The sequence below is a fragment of the Struthio camelus genome, chromosome 17 (genome assembly GCF_040807025.1).
Source record: "Struthio camelus isolate bStrCam1 chromosome 17, bStrCam1.hap1, whole genome shotgun sequence".
Lineage (NCBI taxonomy): Eukaryota > Metazoa > Chordata > Aves > Struthioniformes > Struthionidae > Struthio > Struthio camelus.
In genome coordinates this window covers 19,460,345-19,478,997 of record NC_090958.1, presented here as the reverse complement: position 1 = coordinate 19,478,997, position 18,653 = coordinate 19,460,345, and the positions used below count along the sequence as shown (strand labels likewise).

The 18,653-nt window shown below is 54.0% G+C and overlaps 1 protein-coding gene across 3 annotated transcripts in view; it reads right to left on the bottom strand.

The window, feature by feature from the left end:
• Positions 1-11,441: 11,441 nt before the first annotated feature.
• Positions 11,442-18,653, bottom strand: part of SGSM1 (small G protein signaling modulator 1) — a 54,956-nt gene continuing 47,744 nt past the window's right edge. For all 3 annotated transcript variants that reach the window (XM_068911672.1, XM_068911674.1, XM_068911675.1), the window contains one exon: positions 11,442-18,632. In XM_068911672.1, coding sequence (XP_068767773.1) covers positions 18,544-18,632 — 89 coding nt within the window. In that variant the 3' untranslated portion in view covers positions 11,442-18,543. The remainder of the gene's footprint in view (positions 18,633-18,653) is intronic.

Below are 18,653 nucleotides of genomic sequence, written 5' to 3'. Positions count from 1 at the left end.
GGGGCCCGGCCGGGGCGGGGCGGGGCGGGGCGGGCCGCCCCCCCCCCTCCGCGCTCCCCGGGGCGAGGGTCTACCGGGGGCCGCCGCGAGGGAGCGGAGCGGGGCGGGGCGGAGCGGCGGGGGGGGGGGGCGGGGCGCGCGGCACCTCCCGGCCGCCGCCGCCACCGCCCAACCTGCGGCGCCGCGGGGCGGGGCCTGGCCCCCTCCGCCCCGGCGCCAGGAGCCGCCGGCCCCGCGGCGCGCGCGCAGCCCGGCCCGGCGGGAAGCGCCTCTGTTGCCGTGGCGACCGCGCGGCTCCGCCGCCGGCGGGCGGGGCCCGGCGCTCGCTCCCCCCCCTCCCTCCTCCGTTTCTCCCCCGCCAGCCTCTCAGCGGAGGCCCCGCCCCCTCCACCTGCCCCCGATGGCCCGGGCGCGGCGCCCGCGGCGCCGAGGTGGCGGGTTCGCGGCCCGGCTCCGGCCCGTCGGCAGCGTCGTCGCCTCCCACCCCCCGGCCCTCTCTCAGCGCACCGCGGCACGGTGCCGCTGCGCTTTCCTCCTCGCCGACAGAAAGCTGAACCCTGCCCTCCCATCCGCCCCCGCCCCCGGACTTCCCACCCTCGGCAGACGGGTGTTGGGTGAGGGGGAGCCAGCGGGGTCCTCGCCCGAAGCGACCAGTTTCGTGTCACTCGCGTCTGGGGCCTCAGAGATTTGGGCAGCACAGAGGGCCCCTGTGGGAGCCTCCCCACTACCCTGCCATGGTGGCTGCCGCGGCCTTCGCGGAGCAGCTCCCAGGGGCTCAAATGGTGGCCTCGAAGCCATAGGAGCGAAGCCCCAGGAGCGCTTCTCCTTAGCGCGGGGACCGCATCTCCTCAGCGAGGGAATCACATCTCCTCAGTGTGGGCACCGCATCTCCTCAGCGAGGGGATCACGTCTCCTCAGTGTGGGCACCGCATCTCCTCAGCGAGGGGATCACGTCTCCTCAGTGTGGGCACCACTTCCCCTCAGCATGGGCACTGCATCTCCTCAGCGAGGGGCTCATGTCTCCTCAGTGAGGAGATCATGTCTCCTCAGCGTGGGCACCACTTCCCCTCAGCGTGGGCACCGCATCTCCTCAGCAAGGGGATCATGTCTCCTCAGTGAGGAGATCATGTCTCCTCAGCGTGGGCACCACTTCCCCTCAGCGGAGGGACCGCATCTCCTCAGCATGGGGACCGTGTCTCCTCAGTGTGGGCACCACACCTCCTCTGTCTGGGGATCACATCTCCTCTGTCTGGGGACCACACCTCCCCAGCAAGACTCCTTCCATGAGGAGCCAGGGTAGTGGCAATGCAAACACATCTTTTTGTCATTAAAAAAAAAGGTGCGGTTCTGTGCGACCGAGGAGTCCAAAGTCACAGCTGGGGCAGGACCCGCCGACAGGCTCGTGACTCATTGCAGGCGGCCCGGGGCTGCGCTGCGGTGTGGGGAGCAGGGAGAGCAGGCACGTGTCGGGGCGGCAAACGGGGACGGGTCGCGCTGCCGTGCGCGGGACGAGGCAGCACCGCACCTTCGGCATCGTCGCCTTCACGTGAGCCAAGTGGCCGGGCCTCAGGGAGCACGTGCTGCAGTCGACCCACCACACTTTGGACTAATCCTGCCGCGAGCTCTGTGTGTGCGGCAGTGCAGAGATGCTGCGGCTCAGCTCGTAGCAGGACCTTGAAATGTCACACAGCAGCTCCCGCTCCGGTTGGTGAAGAAGTTACTAATCTGTAGTTATCAAGCCTTCAGGGAAGCCTGTGCAAATCTTGCTTCTGCCATACATTTTAAGGGTCCTGGGGCAAATCAAGTCAATTTTTCTGTGCCATGTTCCCCGCGTGCATGTGGAGGTGACACTTCCCTGGTACACCTCAGCTACCCGAGCGCACGCTCTTGGCACCGGAGCTGCATCTTAGCAGGTGCATGGATGGGGGCCAGCAAAAATGTTCCAGCAGCAAAAGCCTCCAGCTCTGCAATAGCTGCATGAATAAAAGAGAGCGCCTCACCTTCTCCTTCCCCAGCCTTGCTGTGTACACCCACATCCCAGTTAAATTAAGATCCGTTTCCCACAGACCCCTGGTTCCCAAACCAAGGAATCCTTTTATCTCCACTGCACACCCAAACACAAAGGGAACCCAGTTCCATGACTCATTTACCTTTCTCTTTTCCAGAAACCAAGACATAACCCCTTCCCCTCGTCCACCTATCCTGCCCCCAGCATCCCCCCACCGCTGACTGGCAGCAGTCACCCCTGTGCCAGCACTCACCCTGCAGCTGAGGATGCTGGTGGTGCTGGTACTGGCCGGCATGGGAGAGGGTGATCCACGGCTCAGATCAGTGCCTTTGCAAAGAGGGTGTTGCTGCTTCTTACCCCTTTGAAGTGGTTCATGTCCCACCCATCGCTTGGGATCCTCTGCTCTAGCACATGGGCTTTGAAAAAGTAATGTGAAACAATGAAATCGTGTGATCAGTTATTCAGGTGCCGCTCTAATGGCATCATTCTCCGCAGAAACACCTACATACAGCAACACAGCCAGAGACGAGGGAACTGGCCAAGCCAGGCTCCCGAGGCTACGCCGCCTTCGGGGAGGCTGCATTCAAATGGACTGTTTGAAGGAAAAGCAGACGCTTTCTCAAGAAGCTGCTGCCTCGTTTCCCACTGTCTGAGGAGGAACCTTTGCAAATGCCCACAGAGACGAGACTTGGGAACATCAAAGTAGCCACAAAAGCTTGATGCTACGAGCCCCAACAGGCCAGCGGCAGCAGCTGCACCTGTGGGATTGCAGAGCTGCAGGGGAGATGCAACGGCGCAAAGCAGGCCTGGTGTCGAGCAGCCTACAGTGCACGCTAGCAGGGCCGTATCCTAACCCTCCCTCAGCCTCTGCTGCCCTGCAGACACTCCCGCTGTACGGGAACGGCTCGGCAGAGAGAGAGGACTCGTGGGATCCTCCAGGCCTGCTGCGGGGAGCCGGCTGCCCTGCACAGGCGGCCGTGCTCAGCAGGCGTCCTCCACCCTTGCACACCAGCCTCTGGCACCCGGCAGGGAATCACCAGCCCCAGCCCCAGCCCTTGTGCCATCTCTGCTGGGCAGGAAACGCAGGGCCTGGCACGCAGCTCTGCCGCGCGCAGCCGGCGGTCCCCAGGAGAGGCATCCTTCCCCGTGCGCTCACCCCTCTGAAGCCCCGGCACGAGCCCATCTCCCTCTGCGTTTACCAGCAAGTATTTCACTAGAGTTAAATGCAATCTAGGGGCAGAGTTAAATACGGAGTCCTCTTCTACCACCCTGTGTATATAAATTAGAGCTGTAATTCCACCCTGCGGTGTGGATGGCCATAGCAAACGGACACTGCCAACCCCATTTCGCAGACATGTGAGCTTTGAACCTTTAGTTTATGATTTCACCAGAACTGCCAGTGCAACGAATGCCAGCGCAGGCAACATGCAGCGAAGCAGCACTGCGCTTGCAATCAATGACAGGCCTCTTATCTCTGAGAAGTTCTCATCTTTTAACATACAACTGTCTTTGCTGACAAAATGACAAAAGGCTCTGCCAGGCTGATGTACCAGTTTACTAGCAGCTCTGCTTATTCTCAGATGGATAATGTCACTGCTTCTCTTCTCTGTAGTACAATCAGCTGCCGGGGGTGTCTTTATGTCAGACTGGTCAGATTTTACCACCTGAGAAAGAGCTTTTCAGAATTTAAGTAAGAATTGTGTGAAACAGTGACTAATAGCAAACCTTGCTTGTACCGACAGGGCTGCTCCGGTGATCTGGTTTCTCTCGCGCAGTCTGTCAGTGCCCTATAGTGGAGAAACGGGTTAATTGCATATGCAGATCAGGTGGCTGCCAAATTCTGCTGCGTTGCCCTCCTGCAAAGCCGAGGTCAGGCCGCAGGAGCCGGCGGAGACAGTCCGGGCGTACACCGCTGCAGGAACCGGCTTGCTGCCTCCTCTGGGAAGAGTCTGCTCCTGGCTCACCTGTGCCGAGCCGGCAGCCGGTCTCTGCCCGACTTCACAAACACGGCTGTGGGGCGCAACACCAAGATTCCCTCCATTGTTCCAGTTATTACCAATTTCTGTCTCTTCCTGCTGTGCAAGTTACTCCTATTACAAAAAGGCGGAGATGTATGCAAAAACACTTTGGCTGGGCCGGGGGAGAAAGCACCTGGTCTTTTCAGACTGACGGGGGCTTGAAATACCCTGGCCCAAGCAGTGAGGCACTTTAGTGTCCAGTCTTGCAACCCTCCACCAAGTAAGCACTTCCACAGAGGCCAAAACTGTTGCTGAAGGTTCGAGATGAGGCCGTAAGCGCAGCTGGCTGGAAACGCTCCCTGCCTGCCTCGGGCATTAAGTGCTACAGGAAGCTGCTCTTTTGCCAAACTAAAGATAATTTCCAGAAAGAAAAACACAGCACAAAGCTTCCCTCACTTCTCCCCATCACCACCACAGTGGGGGGGTGGGGGGGGGGGGCTTAAGAGCTCCTTTCCTGCCTCTTCATGTTCAGCCACCAGGAAAATCAATGCAGATCCACAGGGAGAGCGCTAAGGGCCAGCAGGGAGCGGGGCAGAGGCCGCAGCCCCCGGGGGCACAGCCTTCCTGCTGAACGCACCGCTGGCTCAGTGCAGACTCCTCTCCTGCCCTCGAGTTTCCCTCCTGATTTAAACAGGAGCAAGGCTGGGCCAAGGAACGCAGAAGTGAGAGCGCTGACTGAACGGCAAGAGTTTGCAAAACGCACCTCCGAACGTCAGCCCGCTCCGCTCGACCATCCTTCTCCGCCCTTGCAGACGCGCCCGCTCCGGGGCTCTGGGCAGCCCTGCGGCCGCGGGGGCGGAAGGGCACCGGCCCTGCCCGGCCGCGCGCTGCCCCTCCCCATCGTACCTCCAGAATGCACAAAATACCTCTTCCTCCAGCAGGGAGAAATTGAACCAGGCAGAGGTTGCTAAGCCTTCCTTACCCGCCACCGTTGAGAGCCAGCAGCAACAGCCAGAAATCCTTGACAATAAAACAAGGATAATTGAGCATCACGTTTGTATGTGTAATGCCCCCCAGCAGGAAAGCGTTGTTGCAGACTGCGCTGCAGCGGAGCTTCTATTGCAGCAGCGTGGAAAGTCGGTGGGTGTGGATTTTTTTTTTCGGTCGGTTATGCTCTCTGGCGTTGTTGCCTTTGCTGGTTTGGGCGAGGACCCAGGAGCCCCATCCCTGCTTGAGGCCCGCCCTGCGCGCTCAGCAAGGGCGCGCGGTCGGACTGTGCGGGGGACGCTGGTGCGAACAAAGGAAAGCAGATTTCCTGGGAGTCTGTTTTTGTTTTCCCAAGCAGAAGAGTGACTCAGATTTCAGTTTGCACTCTTGTAACTTAGCCAACAACAACACATTGTTAGTCAAAGTGATAAAGGTAAGTATCCGTGTACTATTTGCTGAACTAATAAAAACTCAAATACACTCATCCCCCGCAGGGCCAGCCTGGTCCTGCTAAACCGGAGACCATGTGCTGGTGGCCGAACCCCTCAGCCAGCTCACAGTGACAACAGCACCTTACTCCCAGCCAGCCTCCCCGAACTCCAGCGAGCTACTAGGCAGATACGCTCCAGCTGAAACAGAACAGATGATCTCCGTCTGTACGTTATCCTAGTTACGAGTTTTATGCTAAATATTGGTGAACGCTTCCATGTTATTCTAATGTAGTTGCTGAAAGTGTCGCAGAAACGCTTTCACTTTCTGAGAAGCACACCAAGAGCGAACACTGCGCTTCCTCTGCGCTTGACACAGCCCGGCTCTTCCGTCTCCTTTATCTGAGCTTGATTTTCATGGCTGTGGGGTACGTTCCCAGATGCTGTGGAAATATCACAGCATGAACTGCTCCGTCACAGCCACCAAACGGCAACTCCAAATCCCGGACTGCCGAAGCTCGTCCCTAGCTGCACGCTTCTAGCTCGTGGCCCAGCCGGGCCGGGCGCAGACCCCAGCAGCGTCGGTTCGGGCTAGTGCGCTTTCCTGAAGGAAGCAGGGCCTGTGCAAACTGTGTCGTGCTGGTGCAAAATGTGGCTGGCCAAAGGATTGGCCCAGGTATTGCTACGCCCAGGTGTGGGATAAGCCTTTGTCTAATGCCTTTATCTTCCCTAGAAAAAGGGCATCTCTGAAATACATGTTAGGACACATTAAACAAGTCAGATGTAGCTGGGGGTGTTAACAGGACAGAGCACACGGCAGCAGGAGTAGATGTTTAGACTAGAAAGGCGTTTTAACATGTTCATTCACGCATGCTAACAATGTGCTATGAATACTCCTCGTCCTTGGCCGCCACTGCGGCCCGGCCAGGGCGCTGCGCGGGCTGGGCGGGCGGCGACACTGACGGCGGGTGCGTGGGGACACGCGCTCGCAGCCCCTCGGACGGCCGGGGACGGGCTGCCCGGCAGCTCCCCCCGGCCCCCACCGGGCACGGCAGCCGGCTCGTGGTGCGCTGGGCATGTGTCGGGTAAAACAGGTTTGTCAGCCGCTGTTCCTGGGTACGTACAGGCAGCCTAAGGGCTGAGACTGGCACAGAGGAGGATGGGTGCAAGCCACCCGCCCGCCCCTCGGACGGCCCTGCCGCCCTGGACACGCAGCCATCGCTGCCCGGGCTGTCAGCCCCCCGTGCACAACCTTCTTGCGCCAGACAGAAAACTTCAGGAGCCGCTCTGCAGGCTGCCGTCACCTCCCCGGCACCGAGGGGCAATGCTGGCGGGCAGCCGAGGCGGCGATCGCCCCGCTCGCCCCAACGGCCGCGCGGCAGCTGCGGCCCCCACGAAGCTCTGAAGGCTCCAGCGGGCTCTGGGCTTGGCTCCACTTGACCAAACCGGTGCAAAAAGCTGCACAGGCGCTTTCGTTCTGGATTAAACTGGGTTTCTTTCCATTGAGTCACCTAGAATCAGCGCAAGTGTCTGCACATGCAGATGCTCAGGCCTTAATTCGACAGCCACTGAGGCCAGGGCTGCTGGGAGAAAAATCAGACTGCAAAACGGATCCTGCAGATAAATAACTGAGTCGGGGCTACAGGGGCAGAACGAAGAGGCGCGTTCCTGTTTCAGCGGCTGCGCCAGCGTAAACGCGCTTCAAAGCACAACCTCAGGATAGCTGCATTTGTGAGCAAGCATCCAAAAATAAAAATTAATGAAATTCACTTTTAGGATCATTTACTCTCCTCCATCTCAACAGCCTAATTTTTGCCAGTCTCTCTGCACCACGAATACAAGTCGTTTCTGCATTTGCACACTGGGGACCTGGCCACTGGTGACTAGATTGCCAATTAATACCAGGTAATTAACACATTTGTAAGGGCTGGTTGAATCTCATCCTGACGTTTTCCAAACTATGTATGTTCAAGGAGTGTCTTCATCAGCCTTTTCACGTTCTTAACTCTAAGTTCACTGGCAACCAATTAGCCTGCGCTAAAAACTGGTGCTGTGCCATTACAGCAAACGTGCCCCAAGAAGCAAACGTATTAAGGATTAATTAAATATCAGATTTTGTTTCATTAAGCCTCTTCTAGTAACTATGTAAAGGCAGGAATCTGGAGCTAGCATCCGATTTTGCTTTAGCGTCTATCCCATTTTTAAAAGAGCTCTTAGACTTTGGTGGCGGCGTTTAAAACATCAAATCCAGGCTGACGCAAATCTACTTTGCCCTCCTGCTGTAAGCACCGAATGCGAAAGCGCAACGTCCCCATGGGAAGGTGGCTGATGGCACCAAGCCCTGCCGGGGTCGGGGTTCCCTTCGTCCCCCATCACCGGCGCCCGGCCTGCGGCAGCGCCGACAGCCGTCCCGTGCGCCCGAAGACGCGCCGGGCTCTGCACGCGCCAGCCCCGCGCCCAGGCGCTGCCCCACGAGCGCCTCTCCCAAATCCCCGCTTCTCCTCCGCCCTGTCCTCCTTGCAGTATTGTCATGAGAAACCTGTCTCTCCTCTCACCCGCTTCCCTTCAGCAGGAAAGGCAGCACAACCCCGCATATCACTAAGAGTTTACAGGTCTAGAGATAGGTCCAGGGAATATCACGGCAATCTAACGAGCTCGGGTCCAAGGTCGTTTCTGCACCGCTGCAGAGAGCGCAGCCCTGGCGCTGCCCGCGCCCTCTGCACAACCGTCTGCGTCAGCAGGTGCTTGCACACAGATACGACAAGGCACCCCAGGTCCGCTGGCCGGGCCGCGCCGCGGCCAGGAGCTGCCCTCGCGCCAGGGCGAGCCGGGCCCCCTGCCAGCTTTGCCCGCGCCGTAAATTGGGGCAATTCACTGACTTCATCCTGCGGCAGCTAAGGATCTGGCCCAGACTTTCCCTAGCAATCTGCAACTTTTGTCTCCTCTTTAACCCCAAACAGCTCTAGCAGTAATCAGCTTAAGTCCTCTGGGCTACCAAGGGGGATACGAGCAAGCCGACAGGCGGAGGTCCTGCAGTACCGACCGGCAGGCTCAGGCGAGGAGAGGCCACGGCCTGGCTGCACACGGCGTCTGCCCGCTCCGGGGCGGCACCGGGCCAGACGGCAAGAGCGTGGCTCGACGCGCCAGGAGAGGCAAGAAACGCCGCAGGGGAAGACAAGGGCTGTGAGGCAGAGCGAAAGCAGCGCTGCAACAGTGCAGCAGCGGGCAGAGACGCCTGGCAGGGCAGGCGGCGGCGGCGGCCCTGAGGGACAAGCGGCTCGTCCACAAAGCAGGGCTCTGAAAGCAGGGAGCAACGTGAAAACACCGATCTTGACCAAAATGCGATTCCAACGTCACACCCGTGGCCTCCCCCCGAGGACCCGCACCCCACGGCGCACGCAGCTTGCGACAAGCAACCGCGACGGCTCCTCACCTGGCTCCGCTCGTGCCTCCGGGGGCCCCGGCTCCGGCCCCAGGTGCTCTGCGCTGCAAAGCTGCCGTCGGCCTCCCGCAGGGCCAAGGACACGCTCTGGGAGCCGGACGTGGTGCGCGCAGGGCAGCCGCGGGGTCTGAACGCTCGCGAAGCGCCGGCCGGGGGAGCCGGGCTCGGCGGGTCGCCAACGGCTGCGCCCCCCCCCCCCCCCCCAGCCTGCCTACAGCCTCCTGCCCGCGGCCGCTCCGGCTGCCTCCCTCTCCGCACGCCGCCTCCGCGGCCGGCCACGCGGCCGGGCCAGCCTCCGCCCGGCTGCCGCCTGGGGAGCAGGGCTTGGCTCCGGCGGAGCCGGCGCTGGCCTGCCCCGGCACTCCCAGCCCCTCCAGGTCGGCAGCGCTCAACTCCCACCTCGGCCTCCGGCTCCCTCTCCCCGAGCCCGCGCACGCCGACTCTCAGGGTCGCCGGAGAACTTGGCCCCGGCCCCAACCGGAGTCGCACAACCCGCGGGCAAAGCCAGGGCCTCGGAGAGGCGCCCGGCAGCAGACCGCAGTCGAGGCTGCTGGCAGGAGAGCGCCCGGCGCCTGCGGGGCCGTTCGCTCCTCGCTCTTCCCCTGCGCTCCGGCCCGACCGGGGCTGACGGCAGAGCCGGGGGAGGCTTTTCCGCTCCCCTCGGGCCGTCTCCGGCGGAGGCCAGGCGCGCGCCTGCCGGGCCGGCTCGCTTACGGCTCCTGGCAGCCTGCTGCCCGCGCGCGCGGAGCCGCCTGCAAGGCCCAGCCAGGCGGCGACGACTCCTCTCCCACGGAGCTTTTTGGGAAAGGAGACGCCTGGGCGAGACGCGCGACCCCTGCCATCTCTCACGCTGGGGCAGAGAGCGGCTGTTTCCCAAAACACCTCCCCGAAGCTACCCCCGGCCCACCTCCTCCGGCCACCGGGCCTTTTCCTGGGCTCCCCCTGCACGTGCTGATCTGCAAACCAGGACCCTCCGCGCCCCCCTCTCCTCCCAGGCTGTTCTGGTTCTGCTGAACTCCTGCCGGATGGCAAGCAGGTTTCCGGAGCCAGGAGCCGGCCGCCCACAGCCTTCGCCCGGCCCCAGCTCCAGAGCACCCGCGGGAACGAAACCGGCGTCTCTCTGCCAGCCCCAGGAGGCTCCTCCCTGAGTCAATGGTAGTTCAGAGGCGCCGTTAGCTCCCGGGCCTTCCCCCTTCTCCAGCCAGCGCAGCAGGGGAACCAGAGAAGGTATCCTACAGCACTACCTAAAATTAACAGTGAGCAGAGTGTTGTGAAGAACCACCTGTAACGTTCAGAAGAGAAAAATGCATTCTCCACTACAGAAATGCTGGAAATGAGTGGAGGTTAAACAAAAGATTATGCTCTAGAAGATCTCACGCCCTGGAGAGATTTCTACATTGAAAAATTCCTTGTCAACAGCTTAGAGAGCACAGAAATAGCTTAGTGCAGATTAACTTGATTTGCACTATTTTGAATTACTGCTTCAGTAACTGTACCAGCAGGCGTTACTGACATACGTTCAGTGACGAGAGGAGCTTTTTCCAGATCAAAAGAGTTACAGGATCGACTGCATTGCTGCGGTTTTGAGCTCTCATTAAAAATTAGGAGCATTTTTTCTAGAAACCAGGAGCAGGTATTCTGAGGAAGGAAGGAAGCAGAAGTCCACGACGAACATTCAGATTGGACTGGTGGAAGAAGCTTTATGCTCCCAGATGCACGGACGGAGGGACGCACCACGAGCATCCCCCCGCGAGGCAGGCTGGACGCTGCTGCCGCCGCGCAGACGTTAGAGCTGTGAGCAAACCCGGCAGCTGCCTTTGGCCGCCGCGAGCCGAGCGGGCACCAGGGCGGCCGAGGCACGGGCAGCAGCACTGTCAGGGTACAGGAACACCCAACCTGTTGGACGAGAGCCATTCAGTGCCATTTAAAATGCTGAATGCCATCATGTCAGAAATGCCTCGAGACGAATAGCATAGATGTAGGAGCATGACAGAGTAGATGCTACAATGCATTTTACAAACAGTACATTTAACACATATTTTTTCCTGTAAGTATTTTTCCAATATGCTTCCTCAGGGTTTGTATTTCAGGCAGCTTCTGCAGCCATTGCGCTCTCTACTTCAGTTTACATCTCGGAAGAAAAACCACCTCCTATTTGTATCTGTGCCTTCACATGGCTTTTTAAAAACTCAGTCTGAGCTTCAGAAAGGTACTGAGCTTGAGCCTTAATTTTGCAGAACAGCAAGAAGTTGGTGTTTGAACATCTATCTCTCTTGGATAACTTTCTGTCTTGTCCTGTTTAACCCTATCTGGGCTCAAGGGACTAGATCTAGAGTCCACAGAAAACAAAGGAGAGTTTCCTATTCCCTTTAGATCAGGCAGAAAAGAGGTGGTTTTCATCTACCAAGTCCCCTCCCAGGTCTGTAAGGTCTTTCTTGTGTTTCCTGAAATCACAGATAAAAGCACCAGAACATCCTGCCGAGCCCCCAGAGAGGAAGGGGTTTCTGGGTGCAGGACAGCCACCCCACCGGGCTCTCAGAAGCAGCATTTCGAAACCTGTCAGCGCTGCTTTTCCAGGGTTCTCCACATTTACCGTCTTACCAGGCGCTACACAGCCATTTAGAACAACCAGGATTTTATTGATTTGAAAATACATTAACCATAGAGAATAGAGCTTTAGTTTTTCTTTCTGAACAACAATAAGGAACTGTTTACATAAAAAAAACAAAAGCATGAATAAAATAATATAAAACAGATATTATACCACAGTGTGGACTTCAAATAATCTAAGAACATTAGCAGCACTTCTACAAATATATTAAAAGCCATAGTGCTCATTAATCTCAGATAGAGCAACTCCCAGAGACCAAAATGGCATCCAACATACAAAAGCAGCAATTCAGTGTAGGGCAACATGAAAGTCTAATGCCAATACACAAAATACATTCATAGCCCTGCTGTTGAGAGGTAATCCCTGTCCCACAGAGCTTGTGACGTTGCCTGTCATTCCCATGACGGTTACAGCAGGGCGGCGGTCTAACACTCCCCGCTCACCCTGCCAAGCTCTCCGCAACACATTTTAGCGCTAGGGAAGTGACAACTATGGGCCTAAGGTTATGGCTGAGCTGGACTTCCAAAAAAATTCTAGATTAATTCTGTTTACAAAAAAACAGCTTTCTTCTTCCCTGGCTCCTGGGAATTACTCTCCAAGAAGAGAATGAATTTCTGAGAATTAAAGTAGATCATTTTATGTAGTCATAAAAATGACATTTTTAGTACCTCAGTACCCAGAATCAGGATTCTTAATTCATTATCTTCCTTAGCAGTGAAGCAACGCAGATTCTTAAAACTGCCATGTATTTTTTGAGATTTTGTGCATAGCTTGAATTCTAGCAGATTACAGAAGAAAAAAAGGTGCTTTTTTCCTTTTACACGAAGTTTCTCCATTTAGCATTTTTTGGTTCCTACAAAAGAGTCAACGGAAAGCAGCCTGCCTCCTCAACATCGCCCACCTTGCACGGCTCTGAGCGGCAGCCGCCAAGGGAAGGCGCCCGGACGTGGGAGCTCTGCTGAGGACAGGGGAAGCGAGGGGAGGCAGCCGAGCGGTCCTGGCGGGGCAGGAGGCCGAGAGGCGGCCGGGGCTGCCCTGGGCCGCGGCGGAGCGGCCGGGCCCCGGCGCCCCACGCAGCACTCCCGCCCGCTGGCGCACAGCCCGTTTCTGCACGCGGGGCGCGGGAGCGATCCCTCCCGCCGCGAACCAGGCAGCAAGTCACCTGCGGCTCTCTTGGGGCTCCCTGTTCAGCCTCCGTGTACAAAATCAGTTAGAGAAAGGAAGTTGTTAAACTACTGAACTGGAATTAAAGGTCGAATGTGCTTATCACTAGTCTAAGATTAGATACATATTAAAAGAATGACATGGCTATTTCAAGAACACACATTACCCAGGAAATTTGGGATTCTGATGACGTTTAGAAGAAATTTGAGCCCTAAGCTGTAGAAAAGCACAGCTACGGCACTGATACAGTCTCAGTTTTGGCCCGCGCTGCCACCATGAAACTAAGTGTGGTGAATGCAACTGGGGACCACAAAGCCTTCAAGTACCTCAGTCACTGATATGTGTTCACTTCATGGCAGGCAACAAGGAAGTGAAGCTCATCCAAGTGCCTTAAACAGTAGGCAACAGTAAATGGCATTTCTATCTACTTCAGGGTATCTGAAACTTTTATATTATAGAGCTCTAAGAACTGAGTCTAGTAAAAGTTACAACACTTCCATATTGCTAGAAAACTGTCACTTCATCTGTAAGTTGTGCTCTTTCACTATCAATTTGTGCTCAAGCAATACTGACATCCAGAAAATGTGCCTAGAACCACTTGGTACTGGTGAAAATACCTAAGCAGATTATTTACTGAGTGAAAAACATTTGACAAATGTAGTGACGAAATAACAATCATTTTGGTCCCACTGGGGAACTGGCTCAGAGCCTACCATGAGCTGACCAGGAATGTCACAGTACACAGCAGCAATTTACTATATTTTAAGATATTTTTCGAAGCAAATTTATGTGATGAGAATCCTTAAACTGAGCCCATGTCTATTTTGAGGCCTGTTTACCACAGTGGCTCCCAGTGCGGTAAATTACCCAACTGATCAAAATAAACGGAGAAAGAAAAATAGGCCCGACATCCCAATCAAAAACAAAAACAAAAAAACAAGAAGAAAGAATAAGAACCACCTCATCCTATAAATCTGCTCTTGGCCACAAGCCTGCCTGCCTCAAGGCTTGTGCCTCCAAGGTGGGATTAGGGGTGGGCTCTCAGCTTGCCCATAGATGGATTCCCAGCAGAACTCATTCTAAGCTACCACGTTGGGAATAATTCTCTTGATATATTTTTTAGTTATCAGTGAAAATGATTGCTGATACCTGCATTTCGGTTGCTGGCTTTAGTTACAATAAAAGCTATATTTGGATACGTTAAGGGCTGTTCAAAAAATAAGAGACTAGCTGAGAGCAGAACAGTGTGGCAGCAGGAAGCTCCCAAACAGAAAACCCTCTCGATCTTCATGAAACGTGTTAGCAGCAAAGCAATTCAGAGACTCAATACAGTAACAGAAAAACTCCTGTTAAAATATCACTCATCCAGGAACAAAGACAACTTCTAAAGTGTTTACGTTAGTAACACTAAAAAAGATGGGTACCAAGAGTTATTTGGCAGATCACATCCGCAGAAAGCTCAAATGCACAAAGAAAATCCATTAATAACTCCCTCCGGAGAAAACAGGGCCAGAACTCAAACATTCCCACTGTATCTAAACATGGCAAGATTATGCGAGAGCTGAGCAGCTCCAGCAAAAGATAAAGTGAAAAACCCCACACCTCTGCAGATGGTCAAAGCAGAAGCTCAATGCAGAAGCCAAGTGAATTGAACAAATTAGCTTATGCTGTCAGGCCTTCAGTTTAGCTCCAGTCCAGAGCGAATCAGAGAGAAGAGCTCAGGTCTGGGTGACGTGGGATCCAAACCTCCCTTCACCAGACAGGAAAGAGGCAGCAGTCTCAAGTCAGGAGGCACAGCAAGCTAGAGTCCCTGGGCTCACTTAGCTAACACAGGCAGGCTAAAGATAGCCACCAGACTTGTACTGACATTGCACGTGGTGAATTTCAGCCGTGTGCAACTGTTAGGAAAAAATATTCCTCTCGCCCAACAAGCTAGACAAGATTACTGTATATGGGCAAGCATTCCCCTGTGAAGGGCTTTCTCTAACTCTCAGTGGTAAACAGGCAATCCTCTGGCTGCACAGCCAAGAGCAAGAGATCTGTGCGGTCTTGCAGGGCCATGGGAGATTCATTCTGCCTGAAATCAAGAATGCTTGTTTTCAGCAATGCTTTCATCTCAGGGCAACCTAACAGAGGCACAGAGTCAGGCCGAGGAGGCTGAGGCAGGAGAAGGCCAAGGAACAGTCAGACAAGAACTGTTTCTTAAATTCTGGTGACTTCCAACTTTCAAACAGCTCTTCAGTCCCAGACTCCTAGTGTACCCTTGCTCTATGGGGGTCTCCACAAACACGTTAACCTACCAGACAGACAACTGCTCTCCCACAGGAGTCACCAAAGAGCACAGCTGCTACTGACACCGGTCACAGAAACTATTACTTTTGTTAAGACATTCCAAATCAAGCTGAGACCACTCATGGACAGAGGCTGCGGTGGGGTAGGACACAGGGACTATCAATATGACCTATTTCTAATCTTCTGCAGGCAGCTGGCCAGTTGGCCTGCTTGCTCCTGAGCCTGACCAAGATGGCAAGGGTGGGACAGGGTGCGCGGCCACAGAACAGCGCTGTCCACCACTACTGGGCCTGAAAACTGTTCACGTTTTTTGCTTCAGATGAGCACAGGAACACAAAGCTGGACCTTTAAGGCCAGAGGCTCTAGTTCTCCTGGAACATTTGGGAGCAGAACATTTTCACCGACTTTTGTAAGAACGACATTAGAGCACTGCAAGGGGTACGCTGACTTCAGCAGAGCTATTCTGCATTGACGCTAGTTCAGAGAGCAGATCTTCTCCACAAGCAATCTGCACAGGTAATTCAGTACTCTCTTCCTAACAAAACAGTATGATCAGTGGCAAAACAGAATGACATTAGTTCCAATTTAAACGTAGCCCGACATATTACATCCTTTGGACTATCCAATTTCTTTGCAACTCACATCAGGCCTCAACTCTGCGACTGTTCTTACCCAAGCTGATCCCAGGGCACGAACAAAACCTTGCGCAGCTGAGCAGAGGTCTGCCCATGTGGATTTTACTCAGCACCCTAGCTGGAACATCAAGGCTGTGTTTTTTTCCCACAGTTTTAAAATCAGAACTAAACCCAAGTCAAGCTGAGCTCACAATTCTTCTGCTCCGGGCTTCCTGTTGCCATAAAAGAACAATTATCACAGTACAAGGAAAGCGACAGATTGGCACATCATTGAATAGGTGCTATAGGAACCACACAGTTCTTCAAAGCAAAAGATTTCTTCTCCTTCCCCCTCAAAAAATAGCCCACTTAATTCACATATTTTCTCTCTATACTGTATATATATATATTTTATATATATATTATATATAGACACAATTTTTGGTAAACATTTACAAGATATGTTTGCAACATTGAAAAGATATATCTCCATTTGCATAACAATGCACACTCACATAATTCAGTATACAAGGACACACAGTAATGTACAATCAATAAATAAATACTTTTTCCCCCAGAAGTTATTCAAAAAACACTGCTATTGAGCGGCCCAAAGACACTCTCAGGTAATACAGACAGCAAATATTGTGCAGAATTTCTTGGCTGCTTTTGTTTAAAAACCAAGAAAAGAAAAACTTAAGTTTGAAAAATAAAGTGTCAGAGATGTTGCTTTATAAGACTGTATTTAAGTTCTTGTCCCTCAGACAGGGGAGGACAGAGCTCTTTCCCTTCCCTTTCGGAAAAAGTTACGCAGTCAAAGTCAAACTGGTACCTGTCCTAAGACCTAGGGAGTTAGCAGAGGTCTCTGAACAGGAACACAGTGTGGTTGGGAGGGCACAAGCTCCACTCCCTGCTTTATGAAAAGATGAAAAATTCACATTCGAACTGGCAGATTTGAAGCAGATTTGTGCCTTTGTTCCCTGTGCTACTGCACATTGCAGACCAAACACTTTTTGGAGATTTAATGCATAAAATTGCCTCCAAAAATTTCCTGCGTTGTTGGTACTCATCAGGAATATGAGAAATAAAACACTCCCCATTACTCTCACCTGCTGCTGCAGCCCTCTCCCCCACAGGGTTCAGTATGCACCACCTTTCTCTGTTTTTGTAGCTATCACCCCCTCTGTATCCCAGCACTGCAGAAAGACCGATTTGCTCAAATACTGCAGACTGCTTTACCATACTCTGCAGGACTTTTCTGAAGCAACAGTTTTCTCCTCTGTAGCTTTATATCTTTCTTTTTTCTACGAGCAACATCTGACACATGCCACAACTAAATACAAAAAACAGTCGGCACAGACAGGTGTTCCACGGAAGAAGGGAAGGACCCCCTTTCCCTTCTGGTGAGCAGCACTCCACCAGCAAGAGAAAACCGGGGTTTGACCTTGCAGAGGGAAGGAGGGAAGCACACATATCACACTTCAAGGTGGGGGAACATAGATTTTTGCAGCAAAATTTGAAAGAAAGTACCCTTATAGAGAGCTACAACAAAGCATCTTCCCTGCTGCTAGAAGCACACAATCATGGCCATCTTCTGTGGCCATGAGAAAGCCCTCCCTGGCTGATCTGGACCTACCAACAACCTACACCTCTCCTTTTCCTTTATTGTTTTTACCTGAGTTGAAAAATGAATCCAAACCCTCCGCACCCCAGCCTCAGCATGACACAAAACTCAGCTCTCATCCTGGTAGTGCTGGAGAGGCACTTCATGCAGCGTGCTCCAAGGGCTGCGATGCTGGAGAGCCACTGCAGTGCCTCTTCCAAAAGCAAAAACCACTCAGGGACCTTGGGCTATCTACTTCCTCACAGGCGTGACGTGAAAGCAGCCCACAAAGACCTGACTGGAGACTTTCAGTGGACTTTGAAGGCTTTGCAGCCAGCCCCATAAGCACACACAAAACCTGCAGGCACTAAGGGGATTGTTTGCACTGGCTAGCTTTAGGCAGCTGGTCACTGTAATTAACAGAAGAAGACACAGGGACCTTCAGAGGGAAAGTCAGAACAGCCGCCTATGTCAGGAGCTTTGACTTGCCTTCCGAGGAGCTCTCCCCTACCTTGGGTTGCAGGAACGACAGGGAGACCAGACTCCTAACGTAAGCAGCTAGAGTAAGGCAGGTAATGAAAACCTCAAGTCTAGAGTTCCCAGAAGAGGTTAGGACCAGATTTTCTAGTGCTCAGAGCCCATTACAGGGGCTAGATTTTGCAAGAGAAATCCCATGCTTAATTTGGAGCTCTTCTGAAAATCCATCCAGAGCTGAAACTCTGTGTGCTCAGATACTATAGTAACAACAAATGTCGAAACCCCAGGGGGAGAACAGGCCCCTAAAAATTTTTAAAGGGGATGCTATGCACCAAGGGGTAAGATCAAAAGAAGAGGAACTTCTATGATCAGAGTCCCTCTCTGTTACTGGTAGAATCTCATAATGCTAGTAAGAAATAGAGTACTGAGCGTCCCTGTCTTGTCTCAGCTTGCAGGGCTGGCTGGCTTCCCTGTGCCACAGAGTAACTGTTGTCAAAGGAAGCAGCTTTATTTCCTTGCAACAAAGGCTGTTGAGCCCAAGTCAGCCCCAAGGAGGGCTGGCAGCATTGCTCTCCCAGACCCCAAGCTCTGACCTGGGATGCTGGCAACTGCTTTTGCAGTTGTGGTGGTAACCAGACAGGCTGCACTTCTATTGCAGCAAGGCAAGGAAGTGACTGCCTGGGTTCTGCTTCCAAAGCAAGTCTTCAACAAGAAAATGCAGTTGTACAGATCTTTGGTTAAGTCACTGAAGAATGCTGAGAAGAACCAAGCCAGGGGCCCCCTGACCTAACACTGAACACAGCATTTTGAGAGCTAAGGGTACTTCCACTTTAGAGAGCAATACGTGTCCAGCTACCTTATTTCCACAGGTGTGGCACTTCAAGAAAAAGGAGAGGGGGAGGAAGCATTGAAGAGGAGTCCCGGCTCTTTGTCTGGATGCCTCATCTTCCCCAGGTCCTTCATTTGTTCTCAATCAGGGTCTGGACTTTATATACAAGGTCCCGAGCCAGCTTCAGGATCTGCTTGGTGTTGTGCCGCTCAGCCATTTCTGGAATATAGACAGAAGGAA